This window comes from Blennius ocellaris (genome assembly GCF_963422515.1).
Source record: "Blennius ocellaris genome assembly, chromosome: 12".
In the NCBI taxonomy this organism is placed as follows: Eukaryota; Metazoa; Chordata; class Actinopteri; order Blenniiformes; family Blenniidae; genus Blennius; species Blennius ocellaris.
The window spans coordinates 18,423,551-18,448,550 of NC_137661.1; the positions used below are offsets into that span (position 1 = coordinate 18,423,551).

Consider the following 25,000-nt stretch of genomic DNA (forward strand, 5'->3'; position numbering starts at 1 on the left):
GAGACACATTGCATATTTTGCATTTATGCTGTTAAAATGTGACAAGCAGATGGACAGACACACATGGACACAATTCATATCAGGAAATTGAACACCTTTTCCCAACTGGTTGACTAGTTTCTTTTGGGTTCCAGTCATATATTGCAATATATGTGGACGGCTGTGGCTCTCTAAATCGGAAGGTTGCAGGTTTGATTTCCTATCTGTTCACATGTCTAAGTGTCCTTGAGCAACACAGTGAACCCGAAACTGCTCCCAATGGATGGATTTGACAGCCTGGCATGGCAGCCGACTTCATTGGTGTGTGAATATGTGTGTGTGAATAGGTGCATGTGATTAACAGTGTAATGTGCTTTGGGAACTGCTCAAGCAGTGGAAAAGCACTATATAAGTGAAATCCATTAACCATATTGAGACATACCAACATCTTAATCATTGTCTTCCCATCAATAGAGAGTTCTAGCTCATCTGTACAGTTGAAAAGAGAGTCAATAGCTCTTATCCAGTTTTCTCAGTTTATCCCAAGCAATAACAGTGGGGTTAAATATGTAGTAGTGGCCTGAGTATATTTAAATCCTATGTTTATTCTGGTAATATGCTCACTTTGAACCTACCCCAGAGAGATTGGGAAAAACCATCTCATGGAGCAAAAAGCAAAAACAATTAAAAAATGTTTTAGAAATCTGAAACTTACATGACATATATTAACTTTTACATGTATAATATATCATAAACTTATTTGGAAAGAACAAGTTCAGAGATTAAATGTACAGATGGTCCAAACATTACCTAATTTGGGAATTATATTATACTGTCACGTTGCCTTTACCAAGTACCAAACAACAACAAAGCATAATCTTCTTTCTGTTTTGAATTGCAGATCCTCAATGAAAATGTGAAATGTTTAGAATACGATGATTAATTCACATCTTTAAATTTGTAAGGCTAAATATGCAACACTGAGTAGAAAAAAATGCAGGCATCAGTGTGTGATCTTTCCCATAGGTTCATCATGAATCATGGGTTGTGATCGTCCCTCAAAAATCTTCCCAAAAATACTGGAGACAACATTAAATCTATTCCACAGTCACTTTGCCTTTGATCAGCAGTTATACCAACCAGGGATGTTCTTTTATCAAAACTGATGCGCTAACTTGTTTACAAGCTTGTGTCTTTTCTCTGTCTACTTGGAACAGCAACCAAATAACACTTCTTCATGTGCAGTTGTCACACACACAAACACACAAGCACACACACACACACACACACACACACACACATGCACACACAGGTCTGTCTTCAGATAGACTTGTGATTGTTTTAAAGTTCTATCTTTGAATGCCCTTAGAAACTGCAAAAAATAACTTAAAAGTAGGTATACTTATTCTACAAGTGTTACAAACCTCAGCAAATGTACATGTTACAGAAGGATGGAACAATAAACATGGAAATAGTCATCAGAGCCAGGCTGACGCTATTGTGAGGAATCAGCAGAGCCATCTTAAGTTTCCAGGCAAAGTTCAGACTCGGGGGGAACTAAGAGGGGAGCATGGGCAGGAAATGAGTTGAAGGGTGTCTTCGTCGAGCCTTGTGTCCTCGCCGCGGTTTCCCACGTCCATTCAGCGAAACAAACATCTGCCTGCCGCCATGTTTCCATCGAAGTGATGCGTATGTGTTGTAGCCGTTTTCTTCAATGCGCTCTTTAAATTTGCAGCTTGGGTTGTACTTCACCTGCAGTCAAAGGAAGGAAGACAATATCTTGAAGAAGGTTATAACAGAGAAGTCAGTAGCTGACATGGTTTCTGTTGTGCTAAACCAGACTGTCTCTACTGTTGTAATTGTGCAGTTAGTGCACAAAGGTGTATATCTTTTGTTGTTAAAAGATTTCAGAGGTGTTTTTTTCCATTGAAGTTTTTGAAAGTCCGAATCAAAAAGTTGGTTGATTGAAGTTAAGTTTGACAAATTTTTTTGGAAAGGCATCACCCTCTCAAAACTTTTTTTTCTCTCCATAAAATGCAATGATATTGCTGTTGCTATATGTTCCATTAAAAATATTTAGATAATTGAGATAAATCAGCCATCTTTTTGTTTTAAAACCTTTTAAAAACATGCCCTGAAACAAATAATGTGATCTGAGGTTTGTGGAATATCCTTAGAAATAATGATGTTGTCGAGGACATTACTATTTGATTAATAGAGCTGGCTGAGATGACCTTGCGAGGGAAAGATGATTTAAAAAATGTGTGATATTGATTAATTTGGGTAAATGACACATACATGTTCTAAAATAAATAAAATATTTGAAACAATATTTGAAAATAAAGCACAGACTTGCAGACCACAATGCCTTTTTTTCCACTGTTGGATGCTGCTTCATATCAGTCCTGGAAGATTTGGTAGTGACAAGAAGTTCTACTGCTTTATTTAACATTGTTTTCATAGTGCTATTATGCTATTACCTCTCTGATAGGATTAGAATACTGTTTAACTGTTGTGCTTGACCTGCCCTCCTTTTGAAACAAAGTTTCAGAGTTTTGCAAATTCCAGACACTTCAGGTATTTCTTTGTCTGAATGTCTGTGTTGTTCAAGGCACTTGTCTTATACGTGTCTGCCAAATGTTTACTTGAACCTGATTTCTCTTCGTTTGAGACGTTAGTACATGAGCTAGACACTACACACCTCGGGCCTGATGTGTGTCTGATTTTAACAAAGAGAGGTGATTACATGTGAAAGCTTGCTGTGCGAAACAACAATTGGCAGATGGCACGCAAAGACTTAAATGAGCACAGCTGGCTCTTTGTCATTGCTGGTTTGGTCTCTTGTCTGTGTTATCTATTTTGACAGTGGAACAAGCCAGCTCAGGCTACAGGTATCGTCAGCTATAGTCCAGGTGTAGAACCATGATTGATAGCAATTCTTTGCCCTCTCGCTGGACGTTCAAGCAGGAGATTCCAGAGGTTTCTGTTCACTCCAGCTGAATCAAACATGTTTGGGTTTGCGCTCGTAAGGGACTCCTATACTTATATCCCTCCCCAAGGCCTCAGTAACCTCTTCCCTCCCCTTTCCAAAGTCTTGACCTGTAGGAACAATGTTGCCAAGTTGAATACTCACCGATCCAAAGAGCGTGCCTTTCTTGGACATAGCTAAGTACAGCCCGGTGCTGACAGATTTGATGGCAACAACTCCCACACTGACAGATCGGATTTCCATCAGGCCTGGAAAACAGAATAGGTAACAAGAGTCTGGGTTAGAAACATTCAGCTTTGTATGTTTTCCCATCAAATACCACTTTATCGTTAGCAATTAGGGCACCAGACAGCCATATGCCCTGAAAAGAGAGAGCCCAAATCAAGTGATAAAAATGCAATGGACACAGGATATGTACATTAGCCTGAAAGAGTTTTATTTGTGAGATGAGAAAGTGCAACTCTCAGCATTTCTAACAGATAAATGATCATAAAGAAAATGAGCATAATTAATATTATTTTGTCATTTTGCATTACTAAAAACTAAACTATTATACCCTAGTGTCAGACCATGCCCTTAAGTACATACATTTACATTGTAAGCCTTGCCACATGCATCCATAAAAGTCTCCTGCCTCACTGCATCCTGACGATACTCATAGTGATGTTTACTGAGCGACACAAAACCTGTCTTGCAAGCCACTTAGGCAGCCTCTCCAGCTCACTTCACCTCATGAAAACGCTGGCAAGCTTGTGGGATAATTGTTTCCTCTGGGCGCTGATTGCAAACAAGTCCCATGTGGCTCTGTCCTGACCTGTTATTTGTCCACATACAAAATTAAAGGCATAGATCCACTCTGGTAGATATGAGAGCAAGGGTGCTTGGGATATGCCCTTAAGGTTTACCACAGGGTCCTGAATAGGAGCTATTTGTTAGAAATGAAACTCTCTTTTGGATCACTTTTTGTGTGTGCCCTGAATTACCCACTTAAGCCCTTGAAAGCACCTTGATGTGGCTGCCTATCTGATCAGGTAGTGAAAACTAATTATCACCTCAACATCAAGTCTATGCAGAGAAAACATGCACACTTGTTGTTAAAGTGCCTAACCACTGCTGTATGTCTGCAAAGGAGGACAGTTAACCTTGGACACATGCCGTAAACAGAACACTAGATCAAGGTGGTGAAGGACAAGGTGACTGACCCAAAGCTGGAAGGAAGTGAGTGATGATGATGAGTCATTAATACAGCAGTGGTGCATCAGCCATCGGACTGACCAGCCCCTAACTGCTTTGGTACAGCTACAAATCTTGTACAGGGCAGTGACTGGACTGAATTCCTTCAGAATTTGGCAGGTTAAACACATCCAGCAATGAAAAATAAATGCTCAAGCCAGGGATTTTGCAGGTGCTACTCCCCTCTTCCAGTGGAGTGTGTTTTTATTGCCTGTTTATTTGTGCAGGTCCATATTATGTTTGGAAAGAACAGTAAAGCTGAATTGGGCACCAATGCCAAACCTAATATGTTTATTGATATAATATAGAGTATTTATTGCTGCTTTTCTAAACAGGTTCAAATTTATTCAAGTGTATCTTGAGACTTTCAAGTCTTCGAAATTATTCTCCAAAAAGTTGGCATTTTTAGATTTGGATCCCCATTTCGGAGATTTATTTCTTATTTTTTAGTACACTTCAATGTTGTTGAGAAAAGTTACGTGATCTTTGGTGCAAAAGCAATCTGGTAAACCCTCATTAACTACAACAGCAAACAACTGCGAGACAATCACAATTTGTCAATTAAAGTGAGGAAAACCAATGTTTTTTGTAAGATGTTTTGTTAAACCACTCCACTTTCAGCATTATATAAAGAGACTTTGTGTGCCAGTAAATACAGACTGTTGTGTGTCACCTTCAATAAATGTCGTTGATATCGTTTTCATTCGTATTAGGAAAGTCTTTCATACTCATTCATTCATGTCCATGTGTGTCTTGAAAAAGTTTTGTGCGCCTCCTGTTTAAAAGGTTATCAAGCAATTTTGTTCTGTTATACATTTTGTGCTAAGACAATATTTGTTGTGGGGGGAGGGGTTGGAAGAAAGAGAAAAGAACCAAAAGGAATAAATAACGTGGAATGGCACTTGATTTATTATTATTATTGTTTTTAAATATATTATTCATATATTATTATTATTATAATTATTATAATTATTATTATTGTGTTGTTATTATTATTATTATCATTATTATTATTATTATTATTATTATTTGTATTGCACTTTACATTTGTAAATTTCAAAGTGGTAAAAGCAAGAATAGAGGCATAACACCTGCTGTTTATTTTTTCATCGACATCATCATTTTGTTTTAGCTAAACTTCACATTATGTCAAAAGCTTTGTATTTGATTCTTTGTGTGTTTTTATGTTTTCTTTTGATGTTTTCTGTTGCTACTGGACAGTGGAATTTCCTTGGAGGATTAATAAAGCTCTATCTATCTATCTATCTATCTATCTATCTATCTATCTATCTATCTATCTATCTATCTATCTATCTATCTATCTATCTATCTATCTATCTATCTATCTATCTATCTATCTATCTATCTATCTATCTAATATGTAATTTCATGTAGATTTCGCTGCTTCTCTCACAACGCCTGCTAATTCTATCAGACTGCTCTTACGTGTTTCAAGAAAACATCTGAGGGTCCCTTCAAACTTGAAAAGCAAATACACATCTGCTTCTCCAATCACTAAACACACAACTCCAAATCTTTTATTTTCAGCCCTCAACATCACTAGTCATGCTTACCAAGTGAGGTCATTTACTTCAGGCAATGACATAAAGACGTACAAAGAGCAGAGAGAAGGAAAGAAAGGAAGGGTAAGGTAAACAAACACAAACTCCTGTTGAGTGTCTTTCTTCTCTGCTGGGAACGTGTAAATGACGCCCCCTCTGTGCTTGCACACAGCTGCAGGGGCAAAGGGAATTCCTCAGTCGAGTCTGTCCAGGTATCAACCCAGCTGCACCCTCATCATTCCTGTGTCGCCTCTGATCCTCCAAGGAAACATTAACACTTTGATGGCAGCCTCCTCTTTATGAGCTGTGTTTACAAACACCGGGTGTGCTATATGGTGGCACCTGGAGCGTGCAAGGGACTCATAAGCAATTAGCCGAAACTCGGCTGTTGATTGGGGCACTGCAAGGGTTTATGGGGGATTAGTCCAGGCCAATGAAAACCGTTGGTGCCTGAAAGTGGTGCCAGCAGTAATTGCCTTTATTTGTTGGTTTGAGTTCCAGGCACAGTAGGTGTGATGGAAGCATGTTTGGGTGTGAATAGTGACATTTGCTCTATTTTAACTTTACCGATAGTTCAAAAAATTATATGAGACACGATCTAAAGGTTGAACATGGTAATGGGGTTTAACGAGGAATGCTGATATATTTTATATTACTTTGTCATTGCTGTTGCAATAGGTTTCTACTTTTCATTTTGTAAAGCATTCCTTTTTCTCACACAGTAAAAGCTGTCCTATCTAGATGCAGGTTTTTCGTGCTCAAGCTTTCATTCATACCTGTTGATGTCACAGTCAGCAGACACAAAAGATCTGAGGACATGAAAATGGGGATTTCACATTGTCTAAGGGAATCACTTTGGCTGTGGACGCTTGACCACACATCTATAAAGACCAGTTAGATCCATATAACTCACAGTCGCCCCTTTGAAAAGTCACTCCATTGTGCTCAAAGCCTGAGAAATCAGAGTGAGGTATTCCAAGCTATTAGAGGGTTTCTCTAGTTGTTGAAATCCAAAGGTCACTTTACTGGGGGGCTCAACATTCACAGAATGACACTGTAACGCCGATATACTTTTACACAACGCTGTATAATACACATTTGCTCCTGGCATTGTTAAATAATATACTCTTCAACTGTGTTTAAAAGCTGAACTTATTATTTACGTATATTTAATTTACAGAATTCGGTGCCATGTCTTTGGCAAATTTGTACACTTTGAAACTATCCAATCTGGATAATCATGGAACCAACTTAAAGGTTTGGATCATCAAAATACCCCACTTTTACATACTGTGTGCTACATATTCCACTCTTTATTAAGCCATATGTTAAACACATTCATTGTATATTGACAAGACATCCATGCTGTCTGTACAAACAACCAAGATGATTTCTCTGAATAAATCAATGTAAGACGAACACATTATTTGGCCAAGAGAAAAATAGAAAGAAAGAAAATACTTTCAAATTTTCTCAGAATTTCATTCAAGAAATGTTTCAGATGTTGTGAATAATATCACAGTTAGAGAGGACACACAGGGAAACAATAAAGACAAATTAACTCTTTGTTACTGGGCTGCACTGGGAACTGAAGGTCACTTCTTCACCTCGATCTGCTGAGCAAGTATCAACCGATGGTCCCATTGAGCTCATGAAAAAGGCACTTTTGGCTTCCCACTTGCAATTGGCAAGATCTCTTAACCTTTGACATGTTTTGGCTGGGACTGTCAATAAGCTCAAGCTGCCATTACAAGCAAATCCTGCACTATACATGTCTAGTCAACTGTGGACTTGCCATTTATTTCTTCTCTATGGGATTTTTAAAAGCATAGAAAAAGTCTTTTACCCCGTCTCTTTTTTACTCTTTCCTTTCTTCCCGTCCCCCATTTTTTGGACGTTAGCCCATCGTCAGATCATTCAAGCCTTTTCTGACCTTGGAAAGAAAAAGACAGAAAGGAAAGAGAGAGACACTCTCACAGGGTTCCCTTTTGTCAAACTCATGGTATGGGAGAGTAGAAAGGAGGGAGGGAGGGAGTACAGGCTGAAGGTGCTGGTTATAAGATGGTGGCTTCAGTAGTGGGGGAAGGAGAGCACCCACCCTCCCCACCCAACAAGCCTTTGTTACTCACCTGAGAGGTGAAGAACTAGACAAGATCTTATTAATGACTGGAGGTTTTGAATAGGGCGCAGCAAACTGTGGCAAAATAGTTCTTTCCATCACAAATTTCAAGCAAAAAAAAAGGAGTGAAAGACGGCGCAAAAAGAATGAGAAAAAGAGACTTTGCTGCTCCTTTCCTCCTGTCTTCTTTTTGTTCCTTTTCCCAGGTCTTTAATTTCTTGGGTTGCCCCCTTGAGCAGCCCTCCATGGCTCAGTGCTCGACCAGAGCAGAGCCTGGGAATCTTGGAGTTCCCGCTGTGCTCCTGCTCTTGATTGACATACCTTTTCAATTATTTCACAGTTTGCTTGCTTTTTAAATGAAGAGGGCCCTGTTGTTTTTTTTCCTTCTGCCCTCCTTTTCAAAACACAAGCTTTTCATGTCGGGTTTGGGCTGCCAGGCCTAATGGCTGTGACCAGCACCTTTGATCTGCCATGACCCCCTCGAAGGGTCTGGTACTGGGTGAAGCAGCCGCCTGTGTGTATCAGCGCAGACAAAGGCTGCATCACTCACTACTTCTTTAAACACCTTGAGAGATTACCATGAGAACAGGCTCCCAAGTGGAGGCCTTCACAGGTGCTGTGATACGGAAACATGCATGTTAAATCTTGAATGTACAGTAAAATACTGCAGTGATGGTGACTCAAACAGATCGGGTTAGTTTTAGTTTTTATGACAGAGGTGAATGTATATCTCATAGGCATTTATTTTGGCCACCGAATCAGAGTTACTATTATTATATGATATCCGTGTGGTGCGATCACATTTTATTTGTGTTCTAACGACACGATAACCACACTTCGGTGTTCTTAAACCACATGAATAAAGGAAGTCTTGGTTGATTGTGTAGTACCAAAGATTCATTTGAAAAATTGATATAGCAGATGGATATTATGTGTCTTGCAAGCATTTACCAGTGTGTGCTTGGTAACTCAGTGCAGGTGGGATTAGGGTTAGGGTTACAGCCCTCACGATGCCTTCTGGTTCAGTCTCACATAAAAGTTTCAAGGATGCCACAGAAACAGAATCATTAAATAAATATTTGGATGGTAGTTTGATGATCCTGTGTAGTTTGTACCCTGCCTTTTCCCCAACTTCAATGATAACTTGTATAAGGTTAGTGTAGTAGTTAGACTGATGGATGGGATGCAACAAGAAAGTTGCTGTGGTGTTTATTTATTGTTAGGGTTAGGGTTAGCGTGAGAGTCTTCATCATAAACACAACAGAAAACCATACAATTTGAAAGCCTCATATGAGCTTGAGCTAGGACTTTATGATGTGCTGTAAATAAGAGGTGCCTCCTTTGTTGCTTAATAACTGCTTTATTATCTTTATGGAGGCTTTTTTTCTTTAGGTTGTTATTTTCTCTTGACTCTTGATAGCTCTTGATCCATGAAAAACTCTTTCTGTTGTTTTTTTTTGTTTGTTTTTTTTAAAATGCTACTCAAAAAAAAAAAACCGCTACCTGCATGATCTGTACAGGTAGTCTAGGAAATGCAAACAATGACACACTGTCATTTGTTGAACAATAAAACATACCCATGTGATCAATTTGAAGAGGTCAATGTCCACATCCGGACAATACTCTGAAATATGAATCCCAGCATGTGTTGACTGATCAAGTCCACTGAAACAATTGTGTCAGCACAATAATCTACAAAGTGACTGGGATCACAAGATGATCAATACCTCACCTGGAAGAGAAGTTCAAAATATTCTCCTGTCAATTGTGGCTGATTTTGTGTTCAACCAAAAGGCCAAAAATATTTTGCACATCATGATTATGTTAGACCGAACCCTTTGCCTGTCTAATTGTACATATCCAGTGGAATCAATATCAAGGGAGCAAACAATCCCTTTCTAAACACTTCTTATCGATTGGTAGCTGACAGATTAAGGAATGCCTCACCCTAAGGCTCATATATACAGCAGGCCTGATATTGCTACTGTATGGTACATAATACTGCTGCAGTCATGATCTCATTGCACTGAGTGGCTGAAATGAAAACTGATATTCAGCATGACCTGCAGATTACGACAGTGCTGCTGAGATGGAAAAATATATTTTACAGTGCACAAAGTATGCGCGAATCATATAGGTTGCACCTTTTTTGTCATTTATTTATTTAAGTTCCTGGAAAATGGTATTTAAAATTATTTGAAAGTTTCAACCTAATGAAAGTTATTGTACCTGTGTACATAAACCTGTAACTTAGAAAGCTTCCTGTCTTTGTAAAACTTTTCAAAGCAATTTGTACTAAAGCTCAAATGTTTACTCTTTGCATCCTGATGAGAGTCCACGCAATATAAATTGAGTCATAATGTCTGTATCAGGATGTAACCCTCGATTTATGATCGCACGGACTGTAGGGCAACTTTAGTTCATTTCCTATTTCATATTGGACGTGAACACAAGACAAAGCAGACAGACAATATAAGCCAGTCCTTAAAACAACTTAGATACAAGGACAATTGAAATATTTCAACTTGGCAGAAGTCTACATAAACCATGACATTAGAGGTTAATAGAGAAAACTTGCCTGTTTGACTATAATCAATAACTCAGAGTTTAATGTCTGGGATAAATCTACAAGGGGTTAATGTCATTAGGATACTGTATGTGTCAGTGAAAGTCGCTTCTTTTTATAAAAACATTTTTCTCTTTAGTATCTCATATAAACTATTGAAAGAATCATCATCATCATCATCATCATCATCATCATCATCATCATCATCATCGTCATCGTCATCGTCATCGTCATCGTCATCGTCATCATCATCGTCATCATCATCGTCATCATCATCCCTGTACGCCTGTGTGGATGATGACTGGACGGACCCTGGTTTCTGTCTCCTGCCATCCTACACAGCTATTTAGTTTGACCTTTGCAAAGATGGCTGGCTGATGAGACATTGCAAAACTAAAGCAATTACAGTCACTCGTGCGCTTCTTAACGCACATCTCAAAATGTCAAAAGTATTATCAAATTAACTGATGCACTACAAACCAAGTCAGAATTCAATCTACTGGTATCTGTTATAATTCTAAGTCAATTTAGGCTTTATATTGATGATAATATTCAAACTTCAACAAACATCACAGAAACAAACAACAAATAAAAGTATTGGTTTCACTCTCAGAGCCGAACTTTTGACCATCGTAACCACAATTTATAACTAAAAAGAAATAAAGAACCAGCAGACAGAATAGTTACTAACCACCTTCTGAGATGGACAGTAATATGACATTAGAAAGTATGTATATTCTGTTGTAAAGTCTATACATCTGTTATCCCAGCTATTGTTTATTGTGTGACCTATGGCACATATTTGTACAATGGACATATTTGCCATTTGCTCAAATTGTATGGAAGAAAAAATCATAAAAATAGTTCCAAGAATGAAAAATACAAATAAAGTATGCATAGACCATCGACATGCAACTTTATGACCAAAAGACCCATTTTTGTGACTTTCCACTAAATGAAATTTAACTGGAGCCGCAAAAAACATTTAACCTTTAAAGTGAGGCTAACACTCCTAAAGTTTCATATCTAGTTTTGATACATGAACATAAAGTTTGACTAATTTCTGAATTTTCAATTACAATATAGGAAAACAATTCATTATATTTTCAGCTGTTATTTTTAGATGATTTTAGAGGTTTTCAACTAGGGAGTGTAACAGTATTTGTATTCGTCCCATGCTATCACGGTACAGGGGTCATGATTCAGTGCACGGAGTCATGCGAAGAAGAAGAAGAAGAAGAAGAGTTAATGAGTTTATGAAATTGAAACTGAGTTTACATATTCAAATTATTTAAAGACGTTTTTACTGTCATTATTTGGTTGTTTATTTTCATAAAGATTAGGTGTATAGATTGTTGTGAAAGTAAAGGCTTTACTCAGGATTAAAAAAAACAACCTATATGAGCAGTTTTCTGCAATGTTTCATGTTCACACTAATGAAATGATGACATTTGTTTTTGTTTGAATAAGTGCAACCAGGCAGAAAATATAAACGATGTAATGTCCTCAATCGCTCAATGGACCAAGCAATTCTGCACAGCAATAGAAATGTTGTCGTCCTTTTAATCGGGGCTGTGACTGGGTGTCTGACTGCACAACTGTTCCGGTAAAGGATATGTGTGTGTCCGTGTGTGTGTGTCGTATGATGGACTGGTAGTTGTCCAGGCTGCACCATGACATTTTGCTCAATTTCAGCAGAGATAGGCTTCTGCTCCCTGCAACCTTCTAAAATGTGATGAAATATTCAGGTCATATTTCATGTCTTGTATTCTTCCACTCTCCCATCTTTGATCCTGTGTTCCTCTGCCATGTCTGCCCCTTATTCAATTCAATTCAACTTTATTTACATAGCACCAAATACAACGCAGTCCTCTTTCGGTACTTTTAACAGAGAAAAACCCAACGAATCCACATAATCAAGCAGAAGTGTTGGTTCTCTCTGTCTCTGCTTGGTTCTCTTTCTGCCTGGTTATCCCATCTTAACATTAACGCTCCTTCTCTCTGCAGTGGTCTATGGACATGCATTATACCAATTAACTCTCAAGGGAGTGAGATGATTTATTCTGTGGAAAAGATTTGTCTGCTGAAATGAAGGGAAGAGTGAAGCACGACTTTATGCACACATTAAAAAAAAAGTCTGAGACATGCAAACATGTACACAGACAAATATGCAAATATCTGTGAATCTTTCCAACTTTTTGTTTTTTTGGTAGTCTGGGAGTCTAAACAGTGTTTCTTTTGCCTAATTTAGCTCAGAATCCCTGCACAGTTACAAATTCTTCGACTCATGTTGGCTTTAATCAAACTAAATCTAAGTATATCATTATAATAGGGCTACCTTGGCTCACACTTGAACTTTGACAGATCCAAACATGCTGTCACTGATGTAAGCACACCTCACAAATTGTGTACATGTGTGCTGTTGTTTCAATGTGACTGTATACACTTGCTCCGATAACTAACCTGAGGAAATATAGGACACAGAGAGGGTTTGTGTAAATGTTGTTTGCATGTATATCCTCATGCATATTATTTTTGTTCTTATTACACATTATTACAGAATCTTTCCTCAAAATCAATGTTTGCTGCTTTACAAGACGTCCTAATTTGTTTTTAATGATAAATGCAGATAGACAAAACATTTTTTAATGGGTTTGATCTCTGAAGTAATGTCATAATTTTCCACAGAAAAAAACACATTATATTATAAAGTATGTTTATGAAGAGATTCCAAAAATTAAAAAAAAGTCTTACATGAAGGCAGTGGCTAATAACTTGCTAAGTGTGGATACAAAATCTGATTGATCACATGGATGTTTTCATTTAGAGGCTTATTCTGTTTTTATAATAAGCTCTCACAAATGATTGATGAGCTCATTTTCAATCCAACAGTATAATTTCTCCATTGCTGTAAACATCATACAATTAAAAAATGTCCATTGTATCTAATGGTGGTTGAGTGGAATTGCAATTGAATTATGAAGCGTCTTCTGTTGGAGGCTCACCTCTGCAAATATTTATATTAAAGGTTCAATCTCAATAAGTTCACTACAAACATTTTTAAACATATTGTGCATTCGTGTCATGAGATGATAGCAAACTGGCCCATGGTGTGGCATATTCGGAATTTTTGAAAACAATCTTTAAAAATATATATATATATATATAAAAACTATAATTTACAGTACCTGAATGCATTTTGTGGACCGTAAAAAATGAAATGGTTGGTTTTGCAATCCTATATTTATAGGAACAACATTCAGTTATACCTGGAAAATGTTCACCATGCCATTATGTCAATCCTATATTTGTTTTTCCTGAGTGCTCCTGAGTGGGACTTCCTTCTGAAATGTGAGTGTAATCCAGAAGTAAAAACTTCCCTTTTCTATATTTCATTTGCAGAACTTATCACTATCATCACACAGTTCGAAGGCACTCTCTCAAAGCTGTGTGCACTCAGGTTTTTAGACCATTCAACCTTTCTGCCAGACAAAGTCAGTGAGGGAGGTGTAAAGTGGCGGCAATGTACTTCTCTACAAGCCAAGGCCTGATTTTATTTTTTGAGCCTGTGAACAAGCCGTACGGTGGTGACCTGCTGAAAGCTGACTCTCGCCCTCCCTCGGCCCCAGCCCTGGCCGCAAGGGGTGACATTCTCTCACACACAATCCAGAGGCTGGTCCTCTTTCAGGACTCACACTCGGCCCAGTTACCCCCACCTTTTCATGCAGTGCTGCTGGGAGAAGTACTCCAGGGATTAGCCCAGCCAGGTCTTTCAAAGGCCATTAGAGCAAATTACAGGTATCCTGTTACCAGTTCGCTGGGACAGGCCAGGTGAGGGGCGCAGAGGCCAGGCAGGAGAGCAGGGGTCAGCTTGGGACAAAAAGACAGGGCCACCCTGGGCCCCACTCTAGCGGAGTGTCTCCCTGGCTTCACAAACTGGTAGACCTGCATCAATGAATGGCTCACTTGATGGGACCTCAGAGACATTGTCTCACTACCGTAACTTTAGCCTTTTTTCTTCATCCCCCCTCCACCCCTACACTTCTCCCTCCCCCCCTCCCAATGCCGATTTTCTTGTCTTTCAGTTAATGTGGGCATGTCTTCGATCTGATAGGTGATCACACAAAACCACTATAAAACATGAGGAAAGTCAATTAAGTCAAGAATGAGGATATACCAAAACGCCTCACAGGATACTCGCTTCAATGACAATGCTTTTGCGACTACAGACCATGCTCTCGAAACACCCACAAAGTCCTTCCACATAAAGTCCTGCTCAGGGTTCAAATTAACCTCAAATTCCATTATTTATTTCCACTTCAACCTAGGTATAACTTATAATGGCAAACACACAACAGATAATGTGTGGTCTGTCAATATATCATGATGTTGCAGGCATCATGAGACTGATGTGACTGATAAAGTCATGGAGATGGCCACAGGGAGTTCCGCATCCTGCCATTTTCTCTAGACTCGACACACACACACACACTCTCTCACCCACACACAGATGCCTCTTGGCCACTTTTATGGGCCACACTCAGGAGTACACACACACACACACACACACACGCACACACACACACACACACACACACACACACACACACACACACACACACACACACACACGCACACACGTACGCACGCACGCACACACACACACACATGCCTCACCCTATCCTAACTGGTGGATGGCAATCTGATGGAGGAGCTGCGGAAGTATTTCATTAGCCAATTACTGCTGCTAGATAAAACCTGCGTTCCCACAGTCCACAAGGCCAGGGGGTCAAATGTGACCAATTACCCTCCATCCCCTTGCAGGACAGATTAGTCTGTCTGATTTATCCCCAGACAGACTGACCCAATACTCTAGAGTCATCATCCACATCTGGATGTGTGTATGCATGAAAGTGTGGAAGTAGTTTTTATGTATAGCGGAACAGATTTACTACTCATGAACACAGAACATGTTGTCTAAGCAGCAACAGCAGTCATACAAAATTGGCACAAAAATATATTTTAATCAAAACTTGAAAAGTGAAAAGTTGTGGCTGCATGGAAATCTCTTCCTACCACACACGGACTCCAGTGATAAGTGCACCTCCATGTCCTGTCAGCAAGCACCCTACAGTCATTACTCCACTGAACACCAACTTCCTTGACCATGCTGAGTTGTGATTGTGTGTAATGAAACATCAATCAGTTCATTAGGGACCTCCAGGATGCTGAATCAGGCCCTCCTCTGATCAGACCCCAAATTTACAAGGACAGCGGGGGCAGGGTTGCCAGAAAAAGTAACACTAGAGAACAACCTGAGGGAGTTGGGGAGTTTCTGGGGTAGAGACTTGCTTCCAGTAAGGCTGGGGGGATAGCAAAGGTGAAAGAGGTTAATGAAGCCCACAGTGTGCAACCTGCCTGCTTGTCTGTGCCTGTGTGGTACTGAGGGGCCGCAATATTACCAAGTAAATTGTGTCCTCTCTAATCAAGGAGGGAGAACAAGGAGGGCAAACTGCCTCCAAATCATGCATCACATCCGTAACAAGCGTACGACAACCTATCAAAGTCTTCACAGGTAGTTGTAACCACGTCATCCCACCAAAAGCTTTGTGACTCACAGCTTCTGCATTTTCCAGTTCTTTGATTCACCCTGAGAAGCAGCAGAGATGGAAGAATCCACATTAAACCATGCTCATCCCCCTGTGCCACTAAAATGTTACAAGCGGGTGATTGGCATCTGTGGCTCATTTGGGGGGCTGTCCAGAACAAACTCAGTCACAGAGGGTGGAAATGTAATCAAGAGGAATCAAAGGAGCTGTTTACAATTCCATACTATAACTAGAACTTTACACAAACATTTAAGAGTTGTGTATCTGAACCAAAATTGCAATATCCACCAGTAGAACCAAGATTATTCTTTGCTTACGTTGGCACATATGCCTAATGCTAAATTTGCATGTTGAAGGGCAGCTTTACACTAAAAAAAACCACATAAGCAACAAACAATCCACAGATGTAGGAAACTACATTTAAAATGTGGAGTCTTTTCTGAGTGAGAAACACTTCTAAACACACTTGTTTGCTATTGTTTAGTTTAATTCTTTCTTCAATTAACTTTCTTTAAAAATGTATAATTTTAAATTGTCCCCAAAAATGTCACAAACAGACTTTAATAAATCCTGGTTTCAAAGCAACAAACCAATTCTCATTCAGTTCGAAAGGAATCAACTGACAACTTAAAGTGTGTGCCTGCGTGGCTCAGGTGTGCAGTGTGAGGTTCCACTGACTGAGCACCAGGACACAGAATATTCTCTGTGGCCTCAGCATGCCCCATATTTACATTATTAAAATGAGATGGGCATAAAGGAGGTGACAGAAGGCACAAGAGTAAAATCAGGGTCCTGTCAAAGCTGTCACTTGCTCCAATGGCTAAAGGGCCCTGACCTCAATCCTATCCACTGCGGGGGAGGAGAGGGGGAAATGGAGACCAGCCGGAGGGAGACGGTGATAGGTAGGAAGGGGGAAACATGCATAAAGAAAGATACAAGGTGAAGATAGTAAAATATTTTTATACTATGAAGAGTTAAACATCGAAAGAATAGAAACCACTTCACAATGAAGCAGATTTAATCCATACAAAGAAGCAGCGAAATCCAGATGTTTCAAATGCATATGAACATATTCTTGGTCTCCTCGAATAGCGCACAAACTATGATCTGATTGCCGCAACCTTTTCACCTTGACTCATCAAAGTGCAATACAACAAAATAAGTGTAAGTAAACATGTTGCCACTGATTATGAAAACAAGAAGAAGCTCACAGCCTGCATACAGAACTGCTCTGATAGTTGTGGACTGCACTGCCTCAGCTCAGGCCATACCACAGCCTTATGCCACCCTCTGTGTTCTAATGAGGAGCATGGCCTTACAGATGAGAAAAACACCCATGCGCGCACAAGCTTGCACATGCCTACATGCACGCAAATACACAAACGTGGATGTGCTTGAACTGAGTGTAAGACCAGGTCTGGTTCATATTAGCCATTAGGGAACGGAAACTCACATCTTTTTTCAGTTTAGGGTTCACTTCATGCTCCCACAATGGCACAAGTCTAAACACTGGCACATGCATTCTCGATGCACACGCACAGTTAAAGAACTCTGACATGATACTCACATCCTGCTCATGTTCGTTTAGTGGAATGGCCTCGGAGACAGAAAGCAGGTACGGGTACGTGTTTGTAATGCAGCTCAGAGAGGACTCTGTATGGTCTCAACCTGTTGGTATGCATGGACCTGCAGTTGCTGTTTTTAGTCTTATTTGCATCGAGTATTCTTTGTCTACTTTCAGGAAACATAGTTGAAAGACCAGCTATTCAGTCCAGAAAAAGACCTTTTGCCGCAGTCTTTTAAACATGTGAACCAAACTTTGCCTCAGCATGATTTTTTTTTTCTCAGTTAAATGTCATCTACATTTACAAATGCTAAAATTACAACTGCAAAAAGAGACATCCAATAGCTAATGGAAGCTTAAAGAAAAACAAAGAAAAAAATCTTATATGGATCGTGCACAGCACAGATCATTTAGATGCCCAAATTCAGGTTTGGTTCTCATAGTGAGCTATAAATAACATGTTGTACTTCTGAATTATGTTCATCTTAATTGTCCAATGTATTTAATAGTTTCAACGAACACATCTTCTCATAAATTAAAAAAAATTAAATTAAAAAGAACAAAATCAACCACACTTTGACTATAAGTTGGGCAATGTTGTAAATCAGCTTGTATGACACTTTGGTTAAAAACAGTACATGTAAACTTGAGTGGATTGTGAAAAGTATTTAAATAAACATTTATACTTTTCTGAGGATAAAATCTTAACTGTAGTGTCTCAACAACAACAGCAGCGATTGCCATGGAAATTGAATCAACATTACAGCCAAAGGACTGGTGCATATTTGGTGGAGGTAGACAATTGCTGAGATGTATCTCAATGATTATGGTGAATTCCTGACTTTCCCTCTTTTCTACCATCAGGTTGACATTTTCCTTTTAGCGTGAAATGTCTCAACATCTGTGGGATGTATTACTATGCCTTTTGTTTTGTTCACTTTAGTGATGCCATGAACTTCTATTTGATTTGAAAATAATAATAATCTAATAAAAAAGGAAAAACTCCAGTCTGCCTGGTTTTCTTCTAAGCTGTGTTTTTTTTAAGCACATTACCATAACTGGCATTTAAAGTACAACACTTACCTGAATGGGGGAAAAAAAAAAACAAACATGGATTGAGTGCATTTCCATCTGTCTCACTCACAGCAACATACCAGTACAGCCAGGTAGTCCCACAGTAAACGTGGGGTGTGAGATGTCACACACATTATGGCTTTATTGCCTAACAGCAGGTCAATATTTAGCTGCACAGATTTACTGTCAGGTTGTGGTTGATCTGTTTATGTTTTTTTCTGAGTTTAAAGTCTAATGAAAGTTCACAAACCTGTGCCCTTGTTGCTTATTGCATCATGGAATAAAAGGGTGGAGAGCTCAAGTTTTAAGTGATTATTCCCTGTAAGAAACATTTTACTGTCTCTCATTGCTACCTTTATGAGTTTAGAGGTATCTGTTTTAATTTTATCAGGTACACTGCATTCCTACACCCAGTTTCGCTGCAACTTGAACTGGATACATTTCCAACTCTTGGAGTTGAAGCCAGTCAAACGTAGCTGCAATTAAGGATGCAAAAATGTTTTCTTTTACTCCCATCTGCAGCAAGGGTTCTCTTTCAAACATTATTCTTGGGCAAATGGCTTGACGTCTACTAAGACATGATGTCTGGCTCAGCTTAAGGACGGAGGTTTAGAGGGTTTATTGAAATGGTCAAAGAAAACCCATTAATCTGTCTCAGCCTATCGAATGTTCAGGAACTGAGCTGATTATGCCAGTATACATGTGTGTGCATGTTTACGGTTCTCGATGTGAGTGGCAGCTGGTTCTCCATGAATATTTCCTTCGGTGAAAACATTTACAACATGTGTTGCTGCATGAGTATTGGCTGACTGTTACTCCGTTCCCACCTGATCTAATTAATAGTTATCTCACACTTTTCACTGAAAAGCAAATTTAGCGATAACCACATTAATGTGCTCTTATTGGAGATGAAGCCAAATGCTTTACACTCACTTTAAGAAAATTATAATAATTAAAGAAATTATAGGAAATAAGAAAATTAATAGAATGATGTCCTTTTTTTGTTGAGGCAAATCCACATAAGAAAACTGAGACTTAAGTCCTGCTTGAGGACGCAATATTCCTATTGTGCTACTCCTACATTAATTTATTAGGTATGGATTTATTTGAACATTGTAATCAAAGTCTTTCTCAGATTTTTTTTTTTCTTTCAGAATATCAAAGCAACCATCTTCTATCAATGACTTTAGGGTCCAGGGAGCTGATTACTGGCGCTGTGAAGTTTTCTCTTTTGTGTTCCCTTCCCACACAGGATGTCCAGAGCTGTGTGATGTTATAAAAGAATTGGCTGCCAGAGCAAAGTCAGACTCTATAAACCTGCTGATGAACTCTGTAAATCCCACAGAGGAGCCAGAGCCAGACTGGTAAACGTTGTTAGCTACTAATTGCTACATTTCTTGAGTCCTTTCAAGATATCGAACCTTGGTGGCAGAAACCAGGGATGCTCGCTAATTAGAGTGACACTGACACTCTTGTCCCACAGTGTTCCCAGGACAGTGACACTGTGAGCATTTGTCAGAACGAGCTAACCTGCATGCTCAACACAGTCGGCTGTTTTACTAAGTTTTACAATAGCCAGAAGAGCTGAAAGAATCTAGAATTTAATTTGTTCTCTTACATGCTTTAGCTATGAACTTACACACATCTTTATGCTATAGGACAGAGGATTGGTTTGGGGGGGGGTTATAATTTACCCTCTTTCTGGCATCCACATTGTCCACGAATCCCCTCTCAGTTGAGACAACCCAAACCCTAATGCCTAACGAGCAATGGGACACGCTCCAACACTCTTCTAGTCTTTAATTTCCACCTCAATACTGAGCAGAGCACGCCCCAGCCCGGCTCCGAGCCTCATTAACATGTGTATTCTCCCAATTCAAACACCAAAGCACTTCCTTCAGCCAGGTGCTTCCCTCTTTTGCCCCGGCAGTCTCGATGCAGTCACACAGCGCCATGTGGACTCCAACAGAATTATTGGTGAGTCATGATGAGATTGATGGAAGGGCAGTGCAGAATAAATCACATCACACCTTATAAAATGCAGACACTGCACAACAGACATGTTGTAATGTCTGTTGCTTTGATATGAGTGCCACTGTCCCAAGAGTTCAGCATAGAAAACCCATGAGCATATGATGAACAGACGATGACCGGTGGTATTTAAAGAGATCTGGTATAGTGTGAATACTTGGAAAATTGTCAGTGAAGAAAGTTTTCCTCTTAATACTACATTATTTGTATTCACATAGAATAGTTCTTTGTTTTTTTTTTGTTTGTTTTTTTTATAATAACCTATTTAATTCATTATTAAACAGTTTTGTTCCCAAATAAACGATCAGAACCATCATTTATGTACAGGCACAGTTACTCCAAATCCAATTTTCTATGACAGCACTAAATATTTTCATAGGTGTCCCCATTGCCCTTTATTGTCTTCTGTATTTTCATCACTCCCTCAGCCAAACCTTCAGACGGATAAAGTCCTCTGTCAGTAACACCTGTCCTGTCATTTATGATTTTCAGTCTCTCCGTTATGAGTGACAGTTTTCCCCGTCGACAACAAGTTTGCATAATTTCCACAACATTTTTCAGTGGGGTGGAAGCTTTTCTGCCCATGGTTCCCTTCCAAGTCAAATACACTCACAAACTTGGAAAACTCTCACATCAAACAGCAACATGTTGTACACCAAAGGAAATTTGGTAAATGCAACACACCCTGGCTGAGAGCGTGGTACGACTGAAGAGGCTGAAGTTAGGCTCGTTGCAGTGATTCCTGCGCTCATGCCAATGTCGAAGGCTGACCTTGTTTTCTAAAAGGGTGAAGCAGCTGGCACTACCTGGAAGCTGGACAAATGTGTTTTGCCGCGAGTCACAAACACCCAAAAGTAATAGTTCATCCTTTAAGATGGGATGAAAAAAAAACTTTTACATGGAATTAAATATACATAGTGCACTTTGGATGCACCAGAAAATGATAATAGTTATAAAATGTAAAATAGGTGAGTCTTGAAGTGATGTGAATATTTTTGTCAATACCAAAGAGCCACAGAACCGTAATGGGAGAAGAGCAGGGTGGCTGGATGAGTCAAACTCTAAGATAAGTTCTTTGTATGTCTCGTAAAAGAAAAGTAAATGTATCATCGTATTTATTCATAAGTATGTGTGAACATGTTTATTTCAATTAAAAACTTTTTTTGAATCTTAACTCAATAAGTAGTTTTGGTGTCTAACCATAACTAAAAAAATATGTATTAATATTTTTTGTATTTAGCCAATATTACTATCTGCTTTTTTTGAGACTAAGGCAGTGCATTCTTTGAAAACTGAAATTTCTGTTTGACTGCTTTTGCACCACCAATGGTTATTCTGAAAAGTCACATAACTTAACCAGACGTAGTGAGATATCATTCACATAACAGTGTAGTATATGATTACTGAAAGGTGTTTTTGTTGCAGTGTATTTAACTGTAGCTTCTTTCATATTCAGAAATCTTTCTTGGACACAACAAGGTTGATTTGTTTATTTCTGCATAGTCAATTCAATGTTTGCATTGGATTTTGAATATTTTGTGCACCCATGCTTCTTTGTTCCGTGTTGTTCTATTCTTGATTAATCAATATGGTTAAGACCCTTGGGTTTTATGATGGTTACCATTGGTCACCATTGGGTCGCTGTAAACTGTTTTCTGTTGTGTGAAGAATCCGCAAAAATAAATAATTCCCAAGCTGTGTTAGTGCAGTGAGGCAGGCCTAAGCAACGTTGTGTAACATGAATGAGGGATAAACAAAAACAGGTTTGTGAAGAAAAAAATAACAAGTGACTGTTATTTATTATTTTATTTTGACCTTATTGACTGTACATGGAGCATTGCACTCCACTTTCCCTGTTGGAATTGATCACGTACTTGTTGCTGGGCGTGCCTACACAGCTGTTGTGCTGTAACACTGTCTAATTAACGGGCTATGACCGATGACCCAGGACAGGATATGATGCGTACCTGCCTCTGGAGCTTTTGTAAACACTTGGGTGTGTTTTTCCCCTCGATCATTTTCTTGCCTTGGCATAGGTCAAAAGAAAAACATACTGAAGCCTGTCGTTGCTGTGCCTTGGTGTGGTGCACTGTACTTTGCTCCTTTGTATGGCTATTTCAGCAGGTTATTTTTAGTAACTTCTGTTATCAAGTGGTTTGTAATTATTGGTGAAACTATATTTAGATCAAGTAGCTACGCAGACCACACTAAGATTGTTTGTCGTGATTTGTACTGAGATTAAGAAATACTTACCGGCCATTTACACTAAATGCTTGAGCTTACAACTTGCTTGATTTTGGTAACAAACTTGAGGAATGCACACCTGAAGCCAGAGTGTTTGTGTTTGCATGTGTGTTTGTGTGTGCAATGTTCTGCTTGGTGAGCACAAGACCGGACATTTTTCTTGGAACACTTACAAGATGTAACTGATACACACTCAGCCTCTTCTCTCTGTGGCCACTGACAGTTTTGAGTTTCATTGCTCCGTAAAAAAAAAAAAAAAGAGTTTAACCTCTTATCCGTTTCTTTTGATCAACAACATTTGTGCAGTATTTTTATGATGTTATGTTTGAAGCCACATGAACTGAAAGCAAGATGCAACACATTAGAAAATCTCTCATTTGCCATATGTGCGGTGCCTTTCTCTCAGTCTCCTTGAAAGCTCTCTAATCCTTTAAACCATCCATCCCTCTCAGTCAGTCTTTCTCCCTCTCACCTCTTCTCTCAGCTGTTCCATGCCTCTGCTCCACTGGGATTGATACAATATTTTCCAACCTCAATTAGCTGCGAGTCTGTTGACTAATTCCATCTGTTTTTTCACCTGAGAGGGAGTCAGGAGTTGGAACTGGAAAAACTGAGTGTAGTGGAGGAGAGGGCCCTAGTCTGGGTGTAGCAGGCTGAGCTGTCGGGGCAATATACCTGTGTCGAAAAGAGTGGAAGGGCAATACAGGGGACAGACTGCCCGGCCACACTAAGGACAGTCCTGGGAAAGACATAAGCAAGATAATACATGCCCTGGCAGTGCTGATTCCCCCATGGCAATGTACGTATTTCATTTTGTGCACAGGCAACTAGATTCTTTTTTTGCTTAATTATTATGGAACAATATTCTCTGAAACTAAGACAGACTAAGAACAAATGTGTCCTTCTGCCTGTGAAAGGTTCTGTACTGATGTTGCAATCTAGTATTCGTGTCACTGCTCTTGTCATTAAATATGTACAACTTCCTATTTGTTCTGCCACTCCGATGTATAACATAGCCAACACCTCCCACGTCTGAAGCTGATTAAGAGCCTACTGGTGTATTATGTATGTATCATGAGTCTCCCATGGAAACGGAACATACCTCACATTATGAGGCACAACGAGAGACTGATGACAAGGTCCATTTTGTTAAATGTAAGGTAAAGAGTGCATGACCACTAGTTGGGTACTGTGCTCATGGTGCAGCTACTCAATTTAATCACAGAAAGAAATGCTTCTTTTCCAGCAAAGGAAATGAGGGGATGATGGCTAAAGTGTTTAACTAATTACATGTTAGAGGTCTGTTCTTTTTCATACAGGGCTGCTGAGCCTCCTAAACACAATTATAGTTAAAAAAAGAAAAAGAAAATAGAAATAATAGATTTTTCAGTCCCTAATTTTCCTAACATTCTACATACCTGCCTGCACAACTTTTCAAACTGCGAAATTTATACATAGCTGGGGAATAATGCATTAAATACAATCCCTTTCATATAATCCTAATGAAAATATGTATGTATTTATTCATTCATGTATTTGTTTATTTAGCCAGTTTGTATGTTATATAGATCTTTTTTTAATAAATTTCTCAAATTTTCTCCTTCAACTAAATCAGACAGGTTAACATTATCATCGAGTCCACAGCAAGAAGCTCTTCAAAACAGTGGCAACAGGCTGACTGAGCAGCTGGGCACAGCAGCTGCTCTTCCACCTAGTAGCTGTATGGAAAAAACCCTGACTCACCTACTTGTAGTTAAATAAATAGCAGAAGAAAAAAAACATTAATGACCAAATACATAAATATTACTGTCAAAGGCAAATATGTCTCAAAAGCTGTCCAATCAGTCAGTCAGCCACTGACTAATAGAGAGGGAGGTCAGTTCATGAGCAGAGTCAGGTCGTCTGACCTGGTCAAGCGTCTGAAAGACACCCATTGATGGACACGCTGAAGAGGCAGAGATGCTCCATGACAAAACTCTTCTCAGGTGTCCCCCAAACCACAGATTGTAAATAGACTACAATCCTCCTGG

At 39.2% G+C, this 25,000-nt stretch overlaps 1 protein-coding gene across 1 annotated transcript in view; it reads right to left on the bottom strand.

Moving 5' to 3' along the window:
- Positions 1 to 1,442: 1,442 nt before the first annotated feature.
- The window catches only part of fgf22 (fibroblast growth factor 22), a gene marked incomplete at its 5' end in the record, with an annotated part of 24,557 nt that continues 999 nt past the window's right edge, over positions 1,443 to 25,000 (bottom strand). The window contains 2 exons of the mRNA XM_080506448.1: positions 1,443 to 1,731; positions 3,113 to 3,216. Of these exons, the coding sequence (XP_080362574.1) occupies positions 1,537 to 1,731; positions 3,113 to 3,216 (299 nt within the window). The 3' untranslated portion in view covers positions 1,443 to 1,536. The remainder of the gene's footprint in view (positions 1,732 to 3,112; positions 3,217 to 25,000) is intronic.